Consider the following 23,264-nt stretch of genomic DNA (forward strand, 5'->3'; position numbering starts at 1 on the left):
CTAAGCTGAAGGAATATGCTAGTCATTAACAATACTCCAGTTACGGTTCATCACAAGAAAGTAAGGTCAGGAAATACTATGAAAGAGAAAAGAGGGGCTTTTCTTTGGAATTAGACGTGACATTGACACCCGAGTGAAATGAGACATGACCTGTGATCCGACTAAACAAGTGTGACACTTGGTAATTATTAACGGCGCCAACGCATCTTAAATCTCAACCAAAACCCGGTCTTTAAGCGCTCAAGACTAGCCTTCCACAAAAGAATCGGCTTAATCGGGGCAAACCAGCGTTTTAAATTGATTTTCCGTGTTAATTATAAGTTCAAGACGTAATGAGAATCACGCCGAACGAACATCTGGAAATTATTTATGACATTGAGTCCGGAAATCCGACCAAAATCGCACTTCCCGACTAATCGATGACTAGCCTAACAACGCTACAGTTATAACGGCGAAAAATAATAGAATAGCTTTTCAAACTCACGCTTCTTGAAGAGAAAATCCTTGCCCATTCTTGCTAGTGTTTTCCATATCAGCTTATATCCCGGATGTTGAAATCAACATTTGAAAAGGGAAGGGTTAGCGCCCTTTTCCACCACAAAAATATACTAAGTCTTTGGCTGAGTGAAAAATTCGCGAAAATTTCACGTTGCCCGAATAGAACTCATCCCTAAGACCTACTTTTTAAAGCCAAAGACTGTCACCTCCTCAAGCAAAGCCCACAATATACAAGCCTTTAATAGTCCAAGCCCGAGTAACTGAAAATTACTCGTTTAGCTTTAAAGAGGACTACTGGTAGCAAGCATATTAGATGAGGCAGTTCCTGCACTCGTGAGACTTCTTCCCTCACTAGACTTAATGATGTCCTCAGGAAAACTTTGCTTCAGGAAGCCAAACGAAACGCTAGGTCTAATGACTTAGTTCTGATCTCAGAGCGCGCGCCGAATTCAAAGCCAAATCGTTGCGCGGTTAGAAAACGTTTGAGAGAGAGTGGGGCTAGGTTAGCAAATCAGGGAAGGAGGGGGGGGGGGAGGTAGGAGAAAAATATTTTGGTTTTATAAATATTCGCTAATGACCACGGTAATCTATTAAGTTACTGATGTGAAATTCAATAAGAAACGCTAAAAAAAAAAAAATAAATAAATAAATAAATATCTTAAGAAAAGGTAACAAAAACGTCAATTTCTGTAGCCACCTTCTGGAAAATCAGCTCAGATATATGTATGTATGTATGTATGTATGTATGTATGTATGTATGTATGTATGTATGTATGTATGTATGTATGTATGTATGTATGTATGTATGTATGTATGTATATTTCGTTGAAGGTGTCCGCAATGTTGCCTAGCAACGGTGAAAAACAAAGTATGAATGACGTCAGGCTGTCTGGCGTCGTCTGGAGCAAAATTTGCATACATCAGGAAAGTTTGCGTGCCGGATCAATTTTCAACTGCAATGTTCATCAATATTCCCTGGATACAGAACTATCTCTCCAGAATCTTTTCCCTTTCTTCCAGAAATCGTTTTTGTGAAAGATTGCATTGAAGAAATTACACATTTGGTGGCCGCGGTAAAATAATTTTCCGTGGGAAATAAATTCATCGAACACGACAGCCCTGCACGCCCGTTGTACATTTCATCGCGTCAGAAATAGAAATTTAACCGGAAACTAGCCTGTGGAAGTACGAAAAGACCATGCTCATCAAAATAGTTGTCATGTTCAGAAACCTTTTCATCTCCTCATTTGATGCTACAATACGAGTAAAGAGGGCTTTCCACCCAGCCCCAGCTTCGCGAGGTTTTGCGAGTCACGTATTTCTAGTTTAGGAATAAAAATTATCTGAAGTGTTTGAAAAATCAGTTTTTTTCGGGAGGAAAATACTCGCTTTTTCCTTTAAAAAATGTCGCGGGATTGGGACTAAATCAGTACCAAATAGTGACGTCACTCTACTTGACATTGTTTTGGGGAACCAAATGCCGTGACACTCTACCCTGCGAGCAGAGGCCCTTCGATCTTTCAAGAGGAAGATCGAAAGGGCCTCTGCTCGCAGGGTAGTGACACTCCTGCCTCTCTTTGCTTATTTTTGACCATAAAATGTCCTTACAGGCCTTCGGTGTCTGATAGAATGTTTGCCGTCATTAGAGCGTAATTGTTGAAACGTGGCAATATAGAATCGCTGTTCCTCAGTACTCGGCGCAGGGGAGTCGCATTTGATCGTAATTCTGGTGAAATTATCGGGCAATTGCAACGCAAATCCAATCAGTTGTTGATTTGAATAGGGTACTCTCCTACTCAGCCCCCGCTGGGAACGAGCTTGTAACAAGATCTCATGACGCTTTATTCGGTCACGTTCATATTCTTAAATCAACAAAATCGATTTGCGCTGTACAATTGACGGGCGAATTTAGCCGACATTTCAGTCAAATTTTATCCCTCTATTTGTAAGCAAATATCTGGAGCCTTCACGGAAAAGCAGAACAGACATACTTTCAGGCGTAAGTCCATGCTTAAATAAGTGATATCTTGTAGATATCTATTGTATGATATAGGAGCATAGCAGGCAGCCAGCCCTAAGAGATTCTCGTTTGTTTATGATTATGCTCTCAGCACGCGTCCTTGTATACGCTCTAACTTCATTCTGTCCGATTACTTAACAAATGCCATATTAAATGGCAATAAAGACTTGTATAGTGATAGGTTAGCAAATTACAGGGTATTTTAAAAGTTTCGAAGAAGCATTGACCGGCCCCGACTTTCTCTGGCTAGCCCATGTACAGAAAGGACTGATATGACAGGTAAAATTCAGATTGTCGTCAATTGATATAGACTCCCAACTGAGTTCAATTTGTCTCTGTTTTTTTAATATCTTGATGGCAAAGTATAGAGTAACATCTCTGTCCTTCAGTGAAAAACTGTTCTTATGCATGAGCCAAGACAGCGCTTTCTGACCTTGAGCTTTCAGGTCAAATCCTACTGTTGGATAGTCCATCAAATGCACGTTTCTGGACTCTCTGTTCATTTTGAACCCTTTTAGCGTCTGGGGTGGGAAGGTGGATATTTCAGTCATTTTATTTGGGATATGACTGAAAGTAGCGAAATTTGTGCAGACCTGATTCTTCCAGTAAACACACCTAGAATACGTTTGGCCTGGTGAATTTGGTTGGAACTGAAAACTCGTGGGTGTAATGCAACCCGGGTTCACGTTAAGCGTAAATGTTTATTTTTTATTTATTTATTATTATTATTTTTTTTAATGTTTTGACATCGCATAATTGCTTCCGCTGCGAGATCTTCGACTTTCAACATTTTTGAATTTTGAAGTTGTGCAAACTATTGACCTTTTATTGTTTTAAACGGTATGTTTCAACTCCTACAAGAAGATTTCTTCTCAAGCTTATTAATAATTCATAAAGAGAAATACAAAGGAGAAATTTGCCGATTGTAAGAAGCGAGCTTAATTTTTATTCGGCTTTGTTCCGCAGAAAAAAAGATAGCATATGTCTCGTTATCAGTCTTCTTTTGGCCCAAATATTTCACAAAACGCACAGTTCTTTCCGAACGTGATGTGCTATCGCGGACTGTCGATATCCACTCTGTTTATTTTATAAGAACCTTTTTTTTATAAGATCGTCGAGGCTGAGATTAACCAAAATTTTAAGAACGTATTAAAAACATTCCTCAGGCTGAGTCGATTGAGAATTTTTTTTTATTTTTCTAATCTGTACATAAAATCAAGGTAACAAATGTAATTTAACCAAAATACTTAAGGGCATGTTTTGCATAACATTAAAAATGGTGACACACATCTCGGTTTGTCATAATCAGCAGTTCTTGATACCATATCTCAGCAGGCAGTGCACTTTGATAGGTTTCCTGGTCCTGAAATACATGTAGTGTATACTTCATAATTTAAGAACATCTTAAGAACGTTTTCAGCCTCAAATCGCAAAAAATATAAGCCGAACGTTCAGCCTCAGCTACAAAATTAGACGTTCCTATATAAAAAAAAAAACAGAGTGTTCACTCCGGTCATGTTGCACGATCTTTTGCAATTCGAAGAACGCTTAAACAGTTAATTGAGGGACTGGTTATGAAACTTTGCCATGAAAACAATTGTGCTGCGATTTATGTTGGAAGGGCCACGACAGTGCACAATCCTTTGTTTGAATGTTCATACTACAGTTGAATATCTTAACACGAACGTTTCTGCTGGTCAGTTGCTCCAACACATTCCAAAATCTATTGTCGTCTGTGCACTGTGAAGGCCAAAAATTCTAATAAAAACATATAACAAAGAAATTTGACAGGCTTCATAACCATTCCCTTTTATTAATTATGGCTAAAACAATACCGAGAATGTGTTATTTTTTAAGTCTTCCTTGCTGACTGCACACGCGTTCTTTACTGAGCAAGCCCTTAGGGGCTCCCTGGGGATACTTGACGGGCCTAGTGCAAAGTCGTCTATTGGTCTCTCATAGGTAAATTTAAGAGTTTTGAAATGCAAATGAAGTTCATATATCAGAATTCGATCAAACGTACAATAGCCCATTTTAAATTCGTGTGCTTACTGACCTGGCCTTTGATTTGAGGCAAGGCTGTACACCATTTCCGTTGAAAAGCATTCAACTCCAGCCTGGTTTCCACTCAAAGGCCAGGCTACTAAGCGCACAACTGTAAAATGAACTATTACTGATACGCTGAAAACAGAATGTGTTGAGTAAATTCTTACTCTGAAACTTGGAAATTACTTCTCATAAATATTTAGCGTATTGCCGAAACCAGCTGTCACGGTCTAGGCAAACTTTTTGAAAAATACATACATAAAAGGTGAAATTCAAAGATATCCGAGAGCGTTACGAAACGATCCAGAAAAATAATCGTGCTCTTGGAATAGAGGGAATGGAAACGAGAGTGAGTTTGTAGCTCAAATAACTGCAAGGCTGATCTGACTACGAAGAAAACTTAACACGACAGCGACATGATAGAGTCGAGACAGAGAATCAAAATACAACCGTGGACAGCTGTTTCGAGCTGGTTGGCTCTCATCAGCACGGTGTAGCAGAGCCGGAAAAAGTAGAGCAACCAACGCGGTTCACTTGTCTACCAAATGCAAGTTGTTATGATTCCGGATGGGCCCAAATACAGACGTTTGCCCACGTCATAGCGCATGTCTATAAACAATGAACAAAACATCTGAAATGCCGTCGCTGTCGCAATAAGTTAAGTGGCGAAAGACAGAACTTTCCTTCACAAGCACATGGCCAAACTTTGTTAAAAAAAATAACATATCGGATCTAAGAAGATCTACGGCCCAAAATAAAAGTAAAGAATAAACTACACAGAATCTGTAAAAGATCTAATCAGCCAAAAATAAACAAATAACTGCAAGGCTGATCTGACTGCGTGGAAAACTTAACACGACAGCGACATGATAGAGACCAAACCGAGAATCAAACTGCAACAGTGGACAGCTGTTTATGACGTCACTGCTAGCGAGCAAAACATAGTTTTCTTCGGTTTCTTGGAGGAAGTTGTTTATATGTGATTTTGCACAGGTTTTCTTCGCTAGAACTTGAGTTTAACTTGCAAAAGGTACCCTAAGCCCCTTTGATGAAGCTCCATCGAATTCCAGGTAAAGTAGAGGGAAAGCTCTTTTAAATCGTTATCACAGCGGCCACCCGCAAAGGAAATGGTCAGTTTAGTATCAATTGGACTGGTAGGCTTATTTCATTACACAAAGGACTGTAAGAAAGCTGTGGAATTGCTTTCATCAGTGCGCGGTTTAAGCGTTTTTTTTTTTTTTTTCTTTTAATTTTTTCAACGCCAGCGATTTTCAGTTATAACTTCAACGTACACTGCCATTCAAGTGCTAATTCGACTTATCCATCATTCTTAGATTTTGGATTGTCTCTAAAGGTTAAGTTGTGAGATTAATAAAAAATAGCTGAATAGTTTTTGGTATGGGTTAGTTTACAAAGCAAAACGATGATAGATTCGAGATTGGAGGTTTGATAAAACCTCTTTTATAGCCTGAGATCGGGAATCAAAGGCTCTTATGAACAACTTGTGAACGCAGAAGATATATTATACAACTGTAGTCGTTGCATTTGGGCATCAACTGCTTATTTTGCACTCATTTCTTGTTACAAGAGGATTGATGTACAGGTAAATGATAATTGTGAGAAGTCCCGGATTTTGTTATGTTATTATCAATAAACGGATGCAACTAGTTGGTAGTTTTAGGTACAAGGGATGTTTAACGAGGCATATATTAAGTAAAAGGTCAATGTTCATTCATTATTTTGTGAGAGTTGCAAAATATTGCAACTTATTATTCAACACATCGTCACACTGCCCAAATATGGTCATGGTGAACTCAATATACGTCGCCCGCACAAAACAGATATCCTGCGATATACGTAGTTTTCGTGCGTCGGGGATCGAGAAAAATTGCAGAGCGCTTTCAAAAAGTACCGACCTCGCTAGAACACCAAACTATTAATAACGCTGTTTAGTACTGAACACAAAGAAGACAACCAAGTTTGCTGTTAAGAATTGCAATGGTTAGTGCAAAAACGACTGCTTACCTTCCTGTTTATGAACTAGCAAATTACAGTTCAGCAAAAACGTTTGATATATTTTTCGCTAGACTTCTGGATTTTCCCGTATTCTAGGGCTCAGAAAGTACAAACAGTACATGTATTTCCTTAGATTGGTTCTCGCAACTGTTAAAATAGATCTCGACTCGTCTTGAAGAGATGGAAAAAACCACCTGAGAAAATCCGAGCTCGCACTGAAGTGTCTCGAGAAATTTTAGCTTTCTGGTAGACAAAAAAGACACGGAGTACAAAGCAATTATTCTCAAAAGCATCAGAGCGGCTTGAAAAACCGTTTAATTTCATAAAAGATCCAGAGTTCTTGCAAGCAACAAGGCACAAGATGCGTTTGACAAACCACTGAGGAAAGATCGTGAAATTGCATGCGTTGTAAACCAGGACCTGAGTAAACAAAGAGAAATCGTTTAAAAGCTTTTCCAGTCTGTTCACTCGGCCCGGCTGACACAACAAATCCTTCGCAGCTTAAAAATACTGTTTGGTTTTAGCTTTTAAGGCAAGAAATTTGTGGAAAATTTTGCCGGAGCGATTGGCGCACTAGACGAGTACTCAATTTTTTAATTTCATGCAAAATGCTCTCGATTGCATTCAAACTTGAACAAAGCTGTCACTTTCATTCATGCCGGTCAGCGCGCGGGAAAATGTTACAAGTTTCTTTTTTGACAAATAAAGATCGCCTCCAGCTTTTTTGCTATAAACCTGTGTTTTGTTATCAATGTGTTGAATAATAAAACAATTATCCTGCGCAATCTTGCGGAATATCGCCTGATTTTCGCCAACTCGGCCTACGGCCTCGTCGGCTAAGTATCAGGCGATATTCCGCGCGATTTCGCAGGATAATTTTTTTAATGATCCTCACATAAATCGAATACAAATCGAGGACGCCGGCCGTAACTCGATGTTGACGCGTGATTGAACCAAGTTATTTTACTCTGTCGCTAAAAAAAGGTTTCCAACCAAAGATATTGAGCTCTACACTCCCAAATATGAATTCGAATATTTATGTCATGCAATAAGCAAGGTTTTTCGAGCGTGACAAGCCATTTAAGTAGTATTTCATCGCATTTCAAGACTATTTGGTCAATTGCGTGGCAGCTGCGAAGCGAGGCGACGACGTGTGAAAGTTTACTGCTCGCTTACCTCGATTCTTCGCTCTCATTTTGAAGCTAACGATACAAATCACTCTCCCCACTATACATTCCATCCGGATCATTTTTGCCTTCTAAAATCATGTCAAGAAGCTCTTTTGGATCATTACCGACGGCTCTCGCCGGCTCTTCGATGCTGACACCGTATCAGACAGTGATAATGTCTCATTTAAAATTATCTTCATTGAAGCTTCCACGCATACCAGTAAAATGTACCTATTAACCAACGAGTAGAGTAAGAGCTTATAATTTAAAAAGGACTCTATCGAACGTCTTAAAGTAAAATATCACCAGATTTTTTTTTCCGATTCATAAATGTTTCCGGATTGATTACCTTTAGAGTATTCGGATTCGCAGCTGTTCATACTAAAGGATATTCGGATTCCGAACCATTTACACACATCGGTAAATCCGAAGACATTTATGCGGGAACGGTTACCAAGCAGTTTACCGTTTTCGCTCAACAAATAAGGGCATTTAAAATCATCACTGAAAATTCACTACCGAAGGTTTAGAGCGTTTGACCGTGGATTTCGATGGTGGATTTAATACCAAGTTTTAATTTAGTTCGCCTGGAAACGCTGGAAGTCAGCGCAGAAATATATGTGGCAGGATGTTCTGCATTTAATAAATGTAATAAATGAATAGAAAATAGCTGAATATTTTCTGGCCTCGTAACTCAGGTCGTGGCTTAATCTCGTACCCAGATAACTTACGGTCATTTTCACCTGATACCCAAACCAGCAGTGAGATCTGGGTACGAGATTAGTCGACGTGGTGGGTTTGATTCCCGCCGAGGTTAAAACCGAAGTCCGTCGGAATATCTTCGGAAACAGCCGCAGAAAGCAGTAGAGAAATGTAGAAGAAGGATTAACGACTGAACAGCCAATACCTCATTTTAATGTCACAAAGTGTCTCAAACTGTCATTTTTAAAGAAAGGTTGAGTTCATTGAAATTTGCTAATAGACTAAGAAAGACCATCTCTTATTTTGGATAAAGATTCATACTTTGGGATAGAATAAGTGCAAAAAATCACACCCCCAAAATATCACGCCAGTTTTCTCCGCTGATTCGTGTTAATACCGTAAAACATTAATTTCTGTAAGAAGAAATTATTGCCAGCGAGCCACCCGAGCAAAAACGAGAGAGTAGCGAGGTGGCAAGTTCATAACAGGCAGAAAAAATCTCAAATCCATCAAGGTTTTGCGTAAAGTGATTTGCGGTTAGCGCAACTGAGATATTAAGTAGAGAGGAAGTATTTGACAATCTCAAGGGCCTAAAACGAGTGGTTATTTTTGTAAGCGCCAATGAGAATACAGTATTCCTTCCCGCCGACGTCATTTTATTTTACGTTTTGCAAGTTGTACGTGACTTAGCTTCCTTCTCCTTGTCGTCTACTTGAAATCACATCGGGCGTGTTATTTACTGAATCGAATCCAAAGCGCTCATTCAAAGAGAATTTCAGGTAAAGTCATTTTGAGAGAGGTTCAACTAACGTACTGACAGAGCGAAAGAATCGCAGAACAAACCGACTGCTTACAAAAACAAACTGGAAGGAACTGGAGGTCTTAAAAGCAACGAAAAACCATTTCGCGTTTGGAGTTCTTCGATTTCCAAGACACAACGCAGATTCCGCTCAAAAACCAAACTGAACCTCGGACTTCAAATGGATTTTAAAAGATCTGGGAAAACGCTACAATACGGAAAGCGTTCATTTGCTTTTCAACAACTGTTTAAGCTCAACTGATCATTTGCTTAAAGTCCACTTACTTCTACGCAAAGCCGTCTCATCTTGACTTTGATCGAACGATTCTTTGAACAAAGCCGAAGTGTCATAGATCTGCAAAACGTACATGCGTCTTAACATGCATTAACCCTGCGCTATGCCAACAGCAAAATGAATCATCCGGCAGATTGTAACGTGTTAATGGGTCCACGCCTACTGATTGAACCGATAACCGGTACGTGTAATTTAGTCTTACTTTTTTATATCAGATAATGTTTATTTAACTATCCCAGTATAAAAAGAAGTTCATTTTGGAAGCCTAAGGTGTTTGTTTTTCTACCACGGATTTATTTACCTACTATGCATCTGTTCTTGGTAAAAATTTAATTATGCAAAAACTCAAAAAAAAATACTCACAGGAAACGTTGGGTTAAGGAAATTTTACTTATCCCTTGAAACACAATCATCAGCAATTTTTTCTTTTGTGACTAACCAGCCCTAATAAAAATAAATCACTATTTAAGCCGCCGTTACACGTTGAAACTTTTAGCTGAAACTTGTGTGCAACGGCGCTGCGAAACAAGTTTCAGCAGGCGTTGCGCCGTGTAACATTGTCGGTTTCGTGAAACTTTTTCGAACTTCCGTTGCGAGACAAGTTTCACGAAAAGTAGAACTGCTTTCTACTTTTGCAACGGCTCGCAATGGTCGCAGTGGTGAAAAAACAAGATTTTCACCGTGTAACACCACTTCGTGAAACTGGTCTCGTTTGCCGTTGCACACAAGTTTCAGCTAAAAGTTTCAACGTGTAACGGCGGCTTTAAGCGTCAATGTCTTTAGAGCAGAGCACTAATTGGGGACTAATTGTTAATTGCTTATTGTTAAATACTGTTTCATGCGTTGTGTTCAAGCACTGTGTCTAACTGAAAGCAGTTTTGCTCGCTGGCACTTTCCGATTGGTATATAAAACTTGTTTTACTTTAGTTTACTATATAAAATTTAGTGGTATACCAAGTGATAGCAAATCGATAAAAGCGCTATCCCGCCAGTGGCGATATCACTTTTATCCACACATGTGTGATATCATTTTTGACCAATCAGCTCGCAGTATTTTCGCGCGCTGTCAAGCACTTGTGGTTTTCCGAAGGGTTTTCCGCCGTTTCGCGGTTGTTTGGTCTTTTGGGAGTTTTGAGTTGGTCTTTTCGCGAGTCGAAGTTAAGTTTATTCCAAAATGGAGACAAGTACAAGCAGATTTGTCGAGATGACAGATAAGAAACTTATCGAATTCGTAGAAGAACAAGAAAATCCGAATACAAAGAGGAAAACTGCGTACGACGTCGAGTTGTGTGAGGGTAGTTGAAAGCTGCGATGAAAGACCAATTTCGTATCTCCGCGCGGCCGTGTAATATCCTCTATGTGATACACTTGAATACATGTAAAGAATATGAAGGTGAAAATTTCTCAAAGTCATTAATAACTCACGAAGAGAAAACAAAGGAAGGAGGTTTGGAAATGTGATCTCAATTATCCTAAAATTTGGTGAACTTTTGCTTTGAATTGATTTGAATTAATTTACTCGTCTTACACGGATAATTCTACCCTAAATTTAATTCTATACGGAAAACGAAGACGGTGTTTCACTTAGTTTTGATATGAGGGAGACTGAGTTCTATTTGTTCGCAAGGTTTCTTGGGATGCCTGTTTCAAGATGGCGTCCAAATCAAGCTCTACGAAAACAGTCGTGAAAAGGAGGGGACAAACAAAGTGAAATGAGAAGAAGTTGACATGGACAGACCAAGACACTAGCTTCTTCGACGAAGTTTTATTCCATCCCCAGTGTGGAGGAAGTGAATATTACTGACTTTCTCTCGGTCTAATCGTAGAAAAAAAAACCTGTTGTAGTCGCCGGCAAATCCACAATTTATTCACAAACTCCAAAAATCGAGATCAGGTCAGATCCACATACACTTTGCACGATTCGCTAAAATGGAAAATGTACAAGCAAAGGTAAACATATGGGAATTTCAAACACTGAATTGTCTTTCCTTGCGACTAAAGAACTTACATCATGTAGGAGCTTTTGGAAATACGCAGTCGGACTAATGTAAACAACAACAAACAGAGTGTGGACAACATGCGAGCCAGCGAGGCATGCGAGGCAGACGTGCGAGGCGTGCGAGGCATAAACAAAACATGCAAGGCATGCAAGGCATGAACAACCCCCAACATAAATGCTAATGGTTAAGCTAACCGGGGAGCTATTTAAGCTAACCTGAGTGCTTTTCAGGCTAACCTGAGTGCCTCGTACGTCTGCCTCGCATGGCTCGCTATCTTGCTGGCTTGCTGGCTTGCTGGCTCGCAGATTGTCAAGACCCCAACAAACATGGCGACTCACTCTCCCCGTTTTGGCTCTAAGACCGCTATGCCTTATGGGAGGCGCAGGCAAAGGCTAACTTGTTCATTTATTTCACAGGAGAAAAGTTCACTTTTTTGTTTAGTGTGTGTTCGTAAACAAAAGTTATCTCGTTAGCAATGAATTTCAACTTCGTGACGATTGAGCTACTTCAAATGATTACTTCGTTAGAGTTCAACAAAAATAATCTGCCAAAGCACGATCGACTACATTTCTTTTCGAAATATCCTATGTTTAAATCTTCCCAAGCCTCTCCTAGCTGACTTTGTCCCCCAAACCGCTTTTTCCCACCGACTCAAAAGTGTTCTTTGTTTGTACCACGTCTGCATGTGCGACCACGACAGTTTTTCTTAAAGTGTTGCACCATGAATATTTACCGTTAGTGTTCAGTGAATTATTATTATTTTTTGTTTTTTGTTTGGCACAAAGGCTGGGAAGCAAGATTCCCGGATGCGGCACCATATGTGGGTCGAGTTTGTTCTTGGTTCTCGTTCTTCCCCCGAGGGTTTTCTCCTAATACTCCGGTTTTTCTCCCTCCGCAAAAACTAACATTTCCAAATTCCAATTCGATCTGGAAACAGTGGATAGAAGAGCCACCCTGTGGAATTCACTGTCTGAAATTCCCATTTATTTTATTTTTATTTTCACTTGTTCATTTAATTCAGCAGAATTGCTTACTGTTGTTTGTTTGGTGTGTGTTGCTAGTGTGTCCCAGTAAAAGTATCTCGTGAGCCGTGAATTTCGACTTCATGACGATCGAGCTACTTCAAATAACTTCTTCGCTCGAGTTCGACTCGAATTTGTGTCAGGCCCGAATCGTTAAGATAAAGGACAGTAAACCTGGCTCTTCTCTTCCATGTGAAACCGAAGCTTCGTCAGTATTTGATGTATACAGCTGTTTCGAAAAAGGTTGTCCAAAAAAGCGTAAAAGCGTACACGATAATACCAAGAGGTAGTCTGGAAATACCCAATAAATTTCGATAAAAGCTCAGAATCCAAATTTCCCGCCATCTCAAGTCTTCGCTGTACGGTCAAGGCATTATCAATTATGAGCTTTTATTGGAAAAAAGGTATTTTGAATTTCGCAAAAGTCTGACTCTGTTTGGTGCATTAATGTGTGACAAACATTTTGGCCAAATTTTGTCGATATTTGATAAATCTAGATACCCAACCCATTTGAATGGAGGGAACGGACGAACGAACGAACGAACGAACGAACGAACGAACGAACGAACGAACGAACGATCGAACGAACGAACGAATGAATGAATGAATGAATGAATGAATGAATGAATGAATGAATGAATGAATGAATGAATGAATGAATGAATGAATGAATGAATGAATGAATGAATGAATGATAAGAACTGTAATAAAAGGCAAAGTTTTTTTTTTGTTACCTTGAAGTTGTTCATTTGCTTTCATTACTATTTTATTGAGTCGTTTCTACATCCCAGAAATTCCTCCATGTGTTTTTCTATAACTCCTCAAAGTGTTTAAACGCAGCTTTTTGCCCGTAGCGCAAGGTAGACGTTATCTAATCAGTAATTTTCAGTAAGGTCGAGACAGCTTTATTTTCTTTCCAACACTTTGTTACTCACTCAAATATGTTCTCTATTTTTGTCACTTAATCATAATTAATTATGCATGTTTCGCTTAGTTGTTATATAGTCCTAACGGTTTTCAAATATTCTGTAACTGACGATGATGTTTGTAACATCGAAACATGTCTTACAAATTAAAAAAATGTCGTAATCTTCTTAAAAATTACAATTTTCAGTAAGCAGGTAATGGCTAATTTACACGTGCCTCTTACATGTAATTGGGCAGATTAGTAGGTTCAAGCAAGGGTGTGTTTCGAATTCTAACACTCAGAATATCTTTTCTTTTACGGTTTATTTGAGACTATTTTTTCGTTCATGCCATGTAATTTTTAGCTTTTGAGTAACTTTTCATCATTCAAATGAAAAATATTAAGCCCTCTATATTAGCGTCAGCAACTGCTCCGTGTTTGAATTAATACCACTGTATTGACCGAAATCATCGCCAACGCGCGTCAAATTCCAAAGCTGTGCAAATACTGTTCACGTTAATGATTAAACGATAATGAACTTTTCTAGAGTCACTTTTTGTTCTTCTTTCATAGGATAATGTAGGAGGCCTCACACAAGCTCTCTTCGTGGTTAAACTTAAACCAAAACATTTTATTTATAAATGGAAAGAATTCAATTCTGCAAGGTATGTCATGGCATAACCTTTCTAGCAGAGTGTTTTGTTATTGAATAGGCCTCATCACGGTTTTCGACGCCATTTTGACGAGTAGGCAAACAGGCTCCAAATAACAGTGTTTGTATGGAAATCCGATGTCAAATAATTTCATAAAACACCGCTTCTGAAAAATTCATGAATGGGAAACTTTTGGCACTCGGAAAAGGATTTTAAGAAAAAAAAATTGAGGGATGTAACTGTGCCAGAAAGCGTCCAGTCGTGTATTTTTTTCCCGCGAACTATTTTTAGCCGGGATTTTTAGTAGCGGTTCACGGCTGGTTCGGTAACAGACAAATGTATGGAACGTTCAAAACACGACTGAACGCTTTCTGACGAGTAGGCAAACACGTCTTGAAATACGGTGAGGGTAAAAGGCGGAAAGAGTTTGCGGAACGGAATGTGGAAAGACGTGCGGAATGGCATAATTATGCAAAATAAGAATTGCGGAATGACATAATTATGCGAGATACGATTTATGCATAATGACTCACAGAAATACATTAAACTGAAAAAGCGCGCCGTTTTTTGGGCGCCAATTTGCAAATACAGCCTTTTTGTAACCATTCAACCGAAGAATGCATCACAAAAACCCAAACGATGGTATCTTCGAATTCAAACTTTTTTCCTTCGATTCTCATCGCATAGCCGTTGATGCAACATAGCAGCTCGTGGACTTTTATCGTTCGCGAGTGAACACAAGATTTGTAATACATTTGCATTAAAGAGGTTTGTTTATTTACGTAACCTGGTTTCCATTTCCACACGAGTCGTCCGCCATTACGGGAGATGTATACAACTCAATCAAAGGCTGGTTAAACTTGACATGTTTCAAGCTTTCACAGCGCCTCGCAGGAAAAAGACGTGAGTAAAGAACCGCCTCTGTTTAATTTTGAAACGATTTATGTCACTTGTCGAGAATTTATCTGGTTATGACGAATGTGTTGTGGTTCGGTCATGCTCATTTCCGTTGTTTTACGTTTTATATTAATCAATTTATCATACACAGCCGAACACACACACACACACGCAAAAAATAAATTAATAAATGAAAACGAAAATAAAAATTTAACCGCAATCTATACCGCAGAACTCTTTCCCCGTATTTTGACGTGTAGATTTCGGTTTTTTAATTTTCGAAGGAAGGATCTTGATGTAACAAATTTTCAACTCCAACATTTTATAAGAAACTATATCTAAGCAATTCGGGAAAGATTTCCGCACAGCCCCATACATTATTTATCTATGCACAACTGTCACACTGACCCACTTCCAAAAACGACGAGCGTGAAAACAGAGTCTGTGCCAAATGTATAGATAATTATGCATGGGGCTGTGCAGATATCTTGACGCAACTCGTACTAAAAATACTGTAAGAGACTAATGTCACTTGAAGCCTCGGTAATTAATACCATACCGTAATTCTTATCTACTTTCTTTTCTTTTTCCTTTTTTTTTATTTTAAAAAATCGATATAAGCTTGTATTGTACTGGTTATCCCATACCATGAAATCCCGGTTTTAAGTCCCCCTCCCCTGCTAATAAATCGCCTCGATTTTTGGGCCATCTATTTGTAAACGAAAATTTTATTCCGTGATAAACCCCTACCACTCTTCCACCTATAGTCCCATCTTTGATCTTTATATAAACACGTAACACCCCTTCCCCCCTTGCCCCTAAAAAAGCCGTTGACATTTCCTTTTTACGTATCCCCACCCGTAACCGGAATTTTACCGGATTATGGTCTGTGCCTCATTACAAGAGCCTGTGAAGTTTTCCTAGACTCAACCTATTGTTGACTTTTTTGGTTTTCCTTGTTTTATCTGATTGGTGAGTATCACAGGTCTCGCAGAGGTAAACCCATAAATGATTGGATTGCTCAGTAGCTCAACAACAGTAACTCAAGTAGCTCTACAAACATGTAATCTAACCACACTTACACCCCAGGGGAGGGGGGGGGGGGACTCTTACATAAAACTGAAGGGACAAGCCGTCAAAAATGTTGAACAGAATGTTCTAAATTGTACCAGACTCTCTTGGCATAGGTGTGGCCCCAATGTAGTTTCCTTAAGGGTTACCAAAACAAAATATTGAAATAATCAAGCAGTTTCCTCATTGCACAGAACAGAAAAGCTTTCCTTTGAGGTTTTGAAAGGAGAGATTCAGATTTCCACCGCAATGGTACAAAACTGCACATTTTCAACCCCTGTCAGGGACAAGCATTTTTACATCGCCCTAAAATTGACCTCCAATTTCCCCTTGGGGTGTAGAGCAATAATAACTAACTGTTCACATGGAGTTAACGTTTGGCAACAACAACAACAAGCAAGAGAGGATCAAAAGTATGAATTCTCCTTACATGTTCCGATACATACCCAGCTGTTCACTATTTATGACTTTTTTTTAGGTCAACGATACAACCAGAGTTTTTTTGTTTTTTGTTTACGTACACATAATTTTTTTAAAAATTAATTTTTATGATTCTTGATGACTGACCTAAAAATAAACCAAGGGGAATCGTCATCATTCCAATAAGTCATGTAAGACCATTAGAGGATTAAGCCCACACATATACTTGATCCTCTCTTATGACAACCAAAACTATATCCACCATAACTTTAGCTGGTAATTCTAGTTGTCATAGCAGTTTCCATGTCCACATATATAACGCTTGTAATATGAAAACTCTACAAATAGTATCTTCATTTAACATAAAGTTTGAAGATACTTAAGCATAATATAAACAAGGCTGTTTTCACGCAAAAAAATGAGTTGTTCATGACATAATTAGGGACCGATCGTTTATTACGTCCTAGGGGGTTAAACGAGCTCTTTTTGGGGGATGTGGGGGGGGGGGGGTAATTTTGTACCTTGTACGAAAAGTGAGGGGGGTAAAATCGACTAGATACTTCTCCATATCGCTACTATTCTTCAGAGCGACAAAGCTCTTGCACGTAATAGGTTGAGTAATGACATAGACAGGCAAACCGTGTATTTCATCAAGCAGTTTATCTCTGAAGGCTTGTTTCTCTGGGCAAAAAAATTGAACAAAAGACGAATAGAGATTGTAGGCTTCTTCAAAATCTATATAATTATCCACATCCTTGATCCACATCCATACATCAAATGCTCCTGTACTGCTCTCAAACCCCGAGCTGCTTTGACCCTCTGTGTACCTTCTTTTGAGGACCGTGAAGAATAGACTCCAGCAATAACAAAACATCATTCTAAGGTACGTTCCCTTACTTGAATTTCGCCTAACTTCTGATTGTTTCTCTTGCCAGTTCAGATTCAGAGAGCTAGCGACTTCCGCATGTAACCAAGCGTTGTCACCAGGGGCCCGTTTCTCGAAAGACCCGGTAACTTACCGGGCCCAATAAGTAATTTTGGTGACAAATGTTTCTTAACAGAAGTCAATTTTTGTCAGCTTTGAAAACTAAATTTTAAAATCATGTTATTCTATGAAAACATTGGCCAAGTACCATGTCTGTAATTGTTCTGTAATCGGCGAAAAACGGGCCCAGTAAGTTACCGGGCTTTCGAGAAACAGGCCCCAGGAATTTCTCAACAATTCAACCGCCAGGCCAACCTTAGCGGGGGGGGGGGGGGGGGGGGTAAAATTTTCAAACTGTCATTGCAGTGGGGGGTAAAACTTTTGTTTGAAAGATTTTTTGGGGGGTAAAGTTTTCATACACTCGATTTTTTAGAAAAACACCGCCCGCCCGCCCCCCCCCCCCCCCCCATAGGACGTAATAAACGATCGGTCCCTTAGTTATGTAATGTAATTTGAAAACAACTCAACAAACTTATCGTTTTCAAAGCGATGTTGTGCTGTTCTTGCTTACAGTTTGTAAAATGTCAAAAAAAATATATATATTTAATGTGGAACCTTGCCAGTATACAACAAAGATGCATTATCATTTAATTAGGCCAAAATTTAAAAGCAAATTCTAAAAACTGATCGATTTTAGTTTTTATTTGTCTGAGACAGTTCAAGTATCAGACAAAATGGTCAGTAAAATAAGAAGAAAAAAAAGCCGAAAAACCAGTATATAATACTAACATATTCTTTAAGGCTTTGCCCCACTATAAGCTAGCATAATGTTGAAACACCTACTTAGATACCCACTTCAAAGATCAGAATAAACAATGTTTGGGGTAACACGTTTTATACTTTGAAAATAAAATACAATGTGACTGGATTGTTCAGCCATTGTGATGGATGATAGTTGTTACAGTGGTGAAGAAGCTTTCTCTATCTTAGGAATATTTTGGGATGTTATCAGTATGATTTATTTGCAAGTTCTTCTAACTGTAAAGTATACACGCTGAAGGTGATTCCATCACTTATAAGTCAGAGGGACATGCACTATTCATGGTTAAAAATGGGCATGGGTGTTATTTCAACACGTTGCAACAGTTATTGCAGTTCCCCTCCCCCTACCCCTCTCTTCTCCAAAGTGGACTGAATTCCATGTTTCCTCTCTAAAACCGAGATTTTACGGTTTTGGATAACCAGTACAATACAAGAAAGTAGGCTTCAAGTGACATTAGTCTCTTACAGTATTTTTAGTACGAGTTGCGTCAAGGTATCTGCACAGCCCCATGCATAATTATCTATACATTTGGCACACACTCTGTTCTCACGCTCGTCGTGTTAGTGTGACAGTTGTGCATGGATAAATAATGTATGGGGCTGTGCGGAAATATTTCCCGAATTGCTTAGATATTGTTTCTGATAAAATATTGGAGTTGAAAATTTTATTTGTTTCATCAAGATCCTTCCTTCGAAAATAAAAAACCGAAATCTACACGTCAAAATACGGGGAAAGAGTTCTGCGGTATAGATTGCGGTTAAATTTTTATTTTCGTTTTTATTTATTTATTTATTTATTTATTTGCGTGTGTGTGTGTTTGGCTGTGTATGATAAATTGATTAATATAAAACGTAAAACAACGGAAATGAGCATGACCGAACCACAACACATTATTAGTCGAAATATTAGCCACTAATAAATCTGCCCTTTGCCGTAGTGCCAGCCTTGCATTCAGTTTTGTATTTTCACAACACATTCGTCATAACCAGATAAATCCTCGACAAGCGACATAAATCGTTTCAAAATTAAACAGAGGCGGTTCTTTACTCACGTCTTTTTTCCTGCGAGGCGCTGTGAAAGCTTGAAACATGTCAAGTTTAACCAGCCTTCGATTGAGTTGTATACATCTCCCGTAATGGCGGACGACTCGTGTGGAAATGGAAACCAGGTTACGTAAATAAACAAACCTCTTTAATGCAAATGTATTACAAATCTTGTGTTCACTCGCGAACGATAAAAGTCCACGAGCTGCTATGTTGCATCAACGGCTATGCGATGAGAATCGAAGGAAAAAAGTTTGAATTCGAAGATACCATCGTTTGGGTTTTTGTGATGCATTCTTCGGTTGAATGGTTACAAAAAGGCTGTATTTGCAAATTGGCGCCCAAAAAACGGCGCGCTTTTTCAGTTTAATGTATTTCTGTGAGTCATTATGCATAAATCGTATCTCGCATAATTATGTCATTCCGCAATTCTTATTTTGCATAATTATGCCATTCCGCACGTCTTTCCACATTCCATTCCGCAAACTCTATCCGCCTTTTACCCTCACCGCTTGAAATAACAGTGTTTGTATAGAAATCAGACGTCAAATAATTCTCATAAAGTGTCGCTTCTGAAAACTTTTGGCACTAGGAAAAGGATTTTAAGAAAAAAAAATTGGAGGGATGTAGCTGTGCCAGAAAGTGTCTAGTCATGTTTTGAACTTTCGATCATTTCCCTGTATTTTTTTCCCGCGAAAATTTTTTTAGCAGTTTACGGCTGGTTCGCTATACAGACAAATGTATGGAAATGTCAAAACGCAATTAGATGCTTTCTAGCACAGCTATATTCCTCAGTTATTTATCGTTACGGATAAATAGTGAATGCCTAAATTTTCCAACTCATGAATTTTTCAGAAGCGATGTGTTATAAAAATTACTTGACATCGGATTTCCATACAACCACTGTTATTTCGGGCCTGTTTGCCTACTCGTCAAAATGGCGTCGAAAACCGTGATAAGGCCTATTCAATTTAATGTCTGTTATATTACACCCTGTGAATTATTTCTGGCACTGCCTTGCGAGCCGAATTTTCAGGAGTTTCCCTATCGCTTTTTGTAGCATAGACTATACTCCACAAAATTACCTACAAAATTACCAGCAAGTTTAATTCCTGCGTTGTTTGGACCTCTGCATTCAAAAGTTTTCCATACTCCACAGCGCTGGGAGTTATTGCGACAGGTCTACCTTCGACGTTTAATGTTAGTCGAATTTCGAGCGAGAGGTCGACTTACACGCGGTTTTGGCCAAATTCAATCATCATCATTAATTTTTAGTTCGATGCTTGGCTGACACCAGAAAGTTGTGAGCTAGCCCCAGCTTTTAAGCCCAAAAGATCACACAGATGATAAGAGATACAGTTGACTTTGAGGAATAAATGATCAAAATGTAGACCAGATTGCACGGGTCCGTTTCTTTTTCATTAAAGAAATCCCGAATCCCGCTTTCTGGTACCCGAATACAGACATAATGGCAATTTTAATGCACCTAAGAGAGGTTTGTTTTTCTTGTTTGTTTAGTTTTGATTTCAAAGTACCTTTCAACTGAAAGCCTTTGTTTCCTCAAGAGCTGCTGTCTGAATTTGTAAGGCTCGAAAATGTGAAGATTGGATAAGTTATAGGACCTTTTAGCGGTCACGATCATTGTGAAAACGTGAATGTGGGCACTCCTCGAAACGATTTTAGTCATATTTGAGACTAAACCGTTCAATAATATTTCTTCGCAGCAAACTTGTTAGCAAGATGGAATTGTACAACCTGATGAGGCTCTAGATTTCCAGGCCAGCTTAAAACACTATGCCAGGACAAAAACACTGGCGCTTGCTGCTGCTTCTAATCATCATCTTCTGCAAAGAGCGCATTGCTACAATCAAGCCTCAGGGTAGTTCGCAGAAATACGTCAGATCCTGGAAGCAGTTCCTGACGCCGAGAAAATATTATTCATTGCAAGGACACTTCTTAAAGTCGGAATGGAAAGAAAACTATGAATTTCCATCCAACAGGCAGCAACATCGAAATGCAAAAACTAGCCGCCATTTTATGATCGCGAATCCTGAAAGATCCCTCAGAATTCCACGTGACATAAGTACCAGTTCAGCTGAACCTGAGAAAACCGTGGACACAAACCCGGAGCCTGGACCCGAATGGCCGAGTGCATTGAAAACATGGGGAAAAGCGTGGGACCTACACATTTACCTATTTGCTGTGCTGTATGTAATAATAATTACGACCTCTGTCATCGGGATTGTCTATGATGTCCTCACCAATCATGGTATAAAAGCACTGAAGCTGACTTTGTATCTGTCATTACTATTTCTTGGTTGTTCACGAGCGATTATCATGTTTGCTGATCCTTACAGCTCGCGTGGAACCCTGGGTTTCTTCTGTGTGTACATCACGTGGTCATTAGGCTTCCCATGCGTCCTTACGGCACTCGGCTTATTGCTGCTGGTATTCGCGGACGTAACAAAGATGGACCTTGCTCCGCCACGATTTCAGAAACTATCCACAGCGCTGGGAGTTACGGTTTGCAACTTAGTCTTGGTTCTAATAACAGATCTCCTTCTTCTATTCACCCAGAAAGGGTTCATTTTGTTGATAATCTGCCATGTTTATTTTCTAATCCTTGGCCTGATCCTAACAGCTGGTTTCCTCCTAGTTGGATTTCAGATTTCTAACAACTCGGCAGCGGCGATATATGGTGACACAGGATTATCAAGGCTTCGGGTCCTTGCTTTTATCACAGCTGCGCTCAATTTGCTGTTTCTTGGAGTACATATTTACTCGGTGATCGAGTTCGGATTCGGTGAAATCCCTCGCGCATGGCCATGGTACGCTGTACAGACCTCATTGCGGGCGCTTGAAGTGAGCATGTGTGTCGTGATCTTTTTCATCGTGTTTAACAACAGAATCAGTTTTTCAGTAGCTTGTTTGAGAAACGTGATCACAAATAGATTCCGTAACAGTGTTTCACCACTTCGTCCAGCGATACCATAAACATAAAGGAAGACTTACAAACAACATGAAAAAACAACAGAGCTAAACTTTTTAAGTTTATCTTTTCGAATCGAAAGCACGGCATTCCAAAAATTTCTATGATGATTTATACTCGCGGTATGTAGAAGACATATCGAGGGGACAAAAAAAAGTCACATTGGCACGAGAACACCCAGTCATCACATGTGTTGTAGTGCTGCTCATTACAGCAGGGAGTTACATTTGTCATTACAGTTGAGCCTGCGGTCGAATATTGTTTGTTTCATCAGTATAAAGCGAAAGGGTCAATAAAAGGCGGAATGACGAGTTGCTACGCCAAACTGATGAAACCTTATTGTAATAGTAGTTATTCGCACCGCTAAATAAGCGATGCGGTCTTCTAAATTTCTAATCTCGTACCCCGATCTCAGTCGTCGGTTCGGGAATGTCGAAATGTGAGATCTGGTAAAGTTCGATACAACGCCATTTCTGGTTGGTTACCAGAATTAAGAATGCCTCATTCTAATCTGCTCTGTGATTGGCTCTTTCCTTCTGTGTTTGGTTTTCGCTCAGTTCGGGGAAGAAACAAAAACACGGAAAAGTTTTCGCTCCGATTAAGATTGTCATGCGACGTTTTAATACATACATGCCCTTTGTGTGGGGAGAGAACAGTGAGAAATTGTTTTTTCGGAAGACAACAGCGACTTTAGCCGAAAAGAGTTTGCAGTAACGTTCAAACGGCCTTGCCAAATTACACAAGTTTCCAACACGATGGATATAAGCTTGCTTACTTTTGGGGATAAAATGGAGGTAGGTCATATATTTTTTTTTGGTATTTCTTGACAAAAAATGATTTTTTCTAAAATGATTATTTATTTAGTAAACGCAAATTAATTTCCCCAAAATACTTTACCTTGAGTTCCTGAACACACGCGCCGCATTTGCTAGCATATTTTCAGTTTTTGTCTTCTGCTAAAAGACTATT

The 23,264-nt window shown here is 39.2% G+C and overlaps 1 protein-coding gene across 4 annotated transcripts; it reads left to right on the top strand.

The window, feature by feature from the left end:
- The first annotated feature begins 2,369 nt into the window (after nt 1-2,369).
- Nucleotides 2,370-22,682, top strand: LOC146476322 (uncharacterized). 4 transcript variants are annotated; one of them, XM_085114887.1, is made up of 3 exons: nt 2,370-2,497; nt 14,048-14,139; nt 21,031-22,682. In XM_085114887.1, exon 3 carries the CDS (start codon nt 21,101-21,103, stop codon nt 22,298-22,300), a length of 1,200 nt encoding a protein of 399 aa, XP_084971013.1. In that variant the 5' UTR covers nt 2,370-2,497; nt 14,048-14,139; nt 21,031-21,100; the 3' UTR covers nt 22,301-22,682. The 4 variants fall into 4 exon arrangements, with proteins under 4 accessions (XP_084971013.1, XP_084971015.1, XP_084971014.1 ...); XM_085114888.1 differs by lacking the exon at nt 2,370-2,497 and adding an exon at nt 9,164-9,726; XM_085114889.1 differs by lacking the exon at nt 14,048-14,139.
- Nucleotides 22,683-23,264: the final 582 nt, after the last annotated feature.

The sequence above is a fragment of the Pavona decussata genome, unplaced genomic scaffold, assembly GCF_977016875.1.
Source record: "Pavona decussata unplaced genomic scaffold, jaPavDecu1.1 SCAFFOLD_78, whole genome shotgun sequence".
Classification (NCBI taxonomy): Eukaryota; Metazoa; Cnidaria; class Anthozoa; order Scleractinia; family Agariciidae; genus Pavona; species Pavona decussata.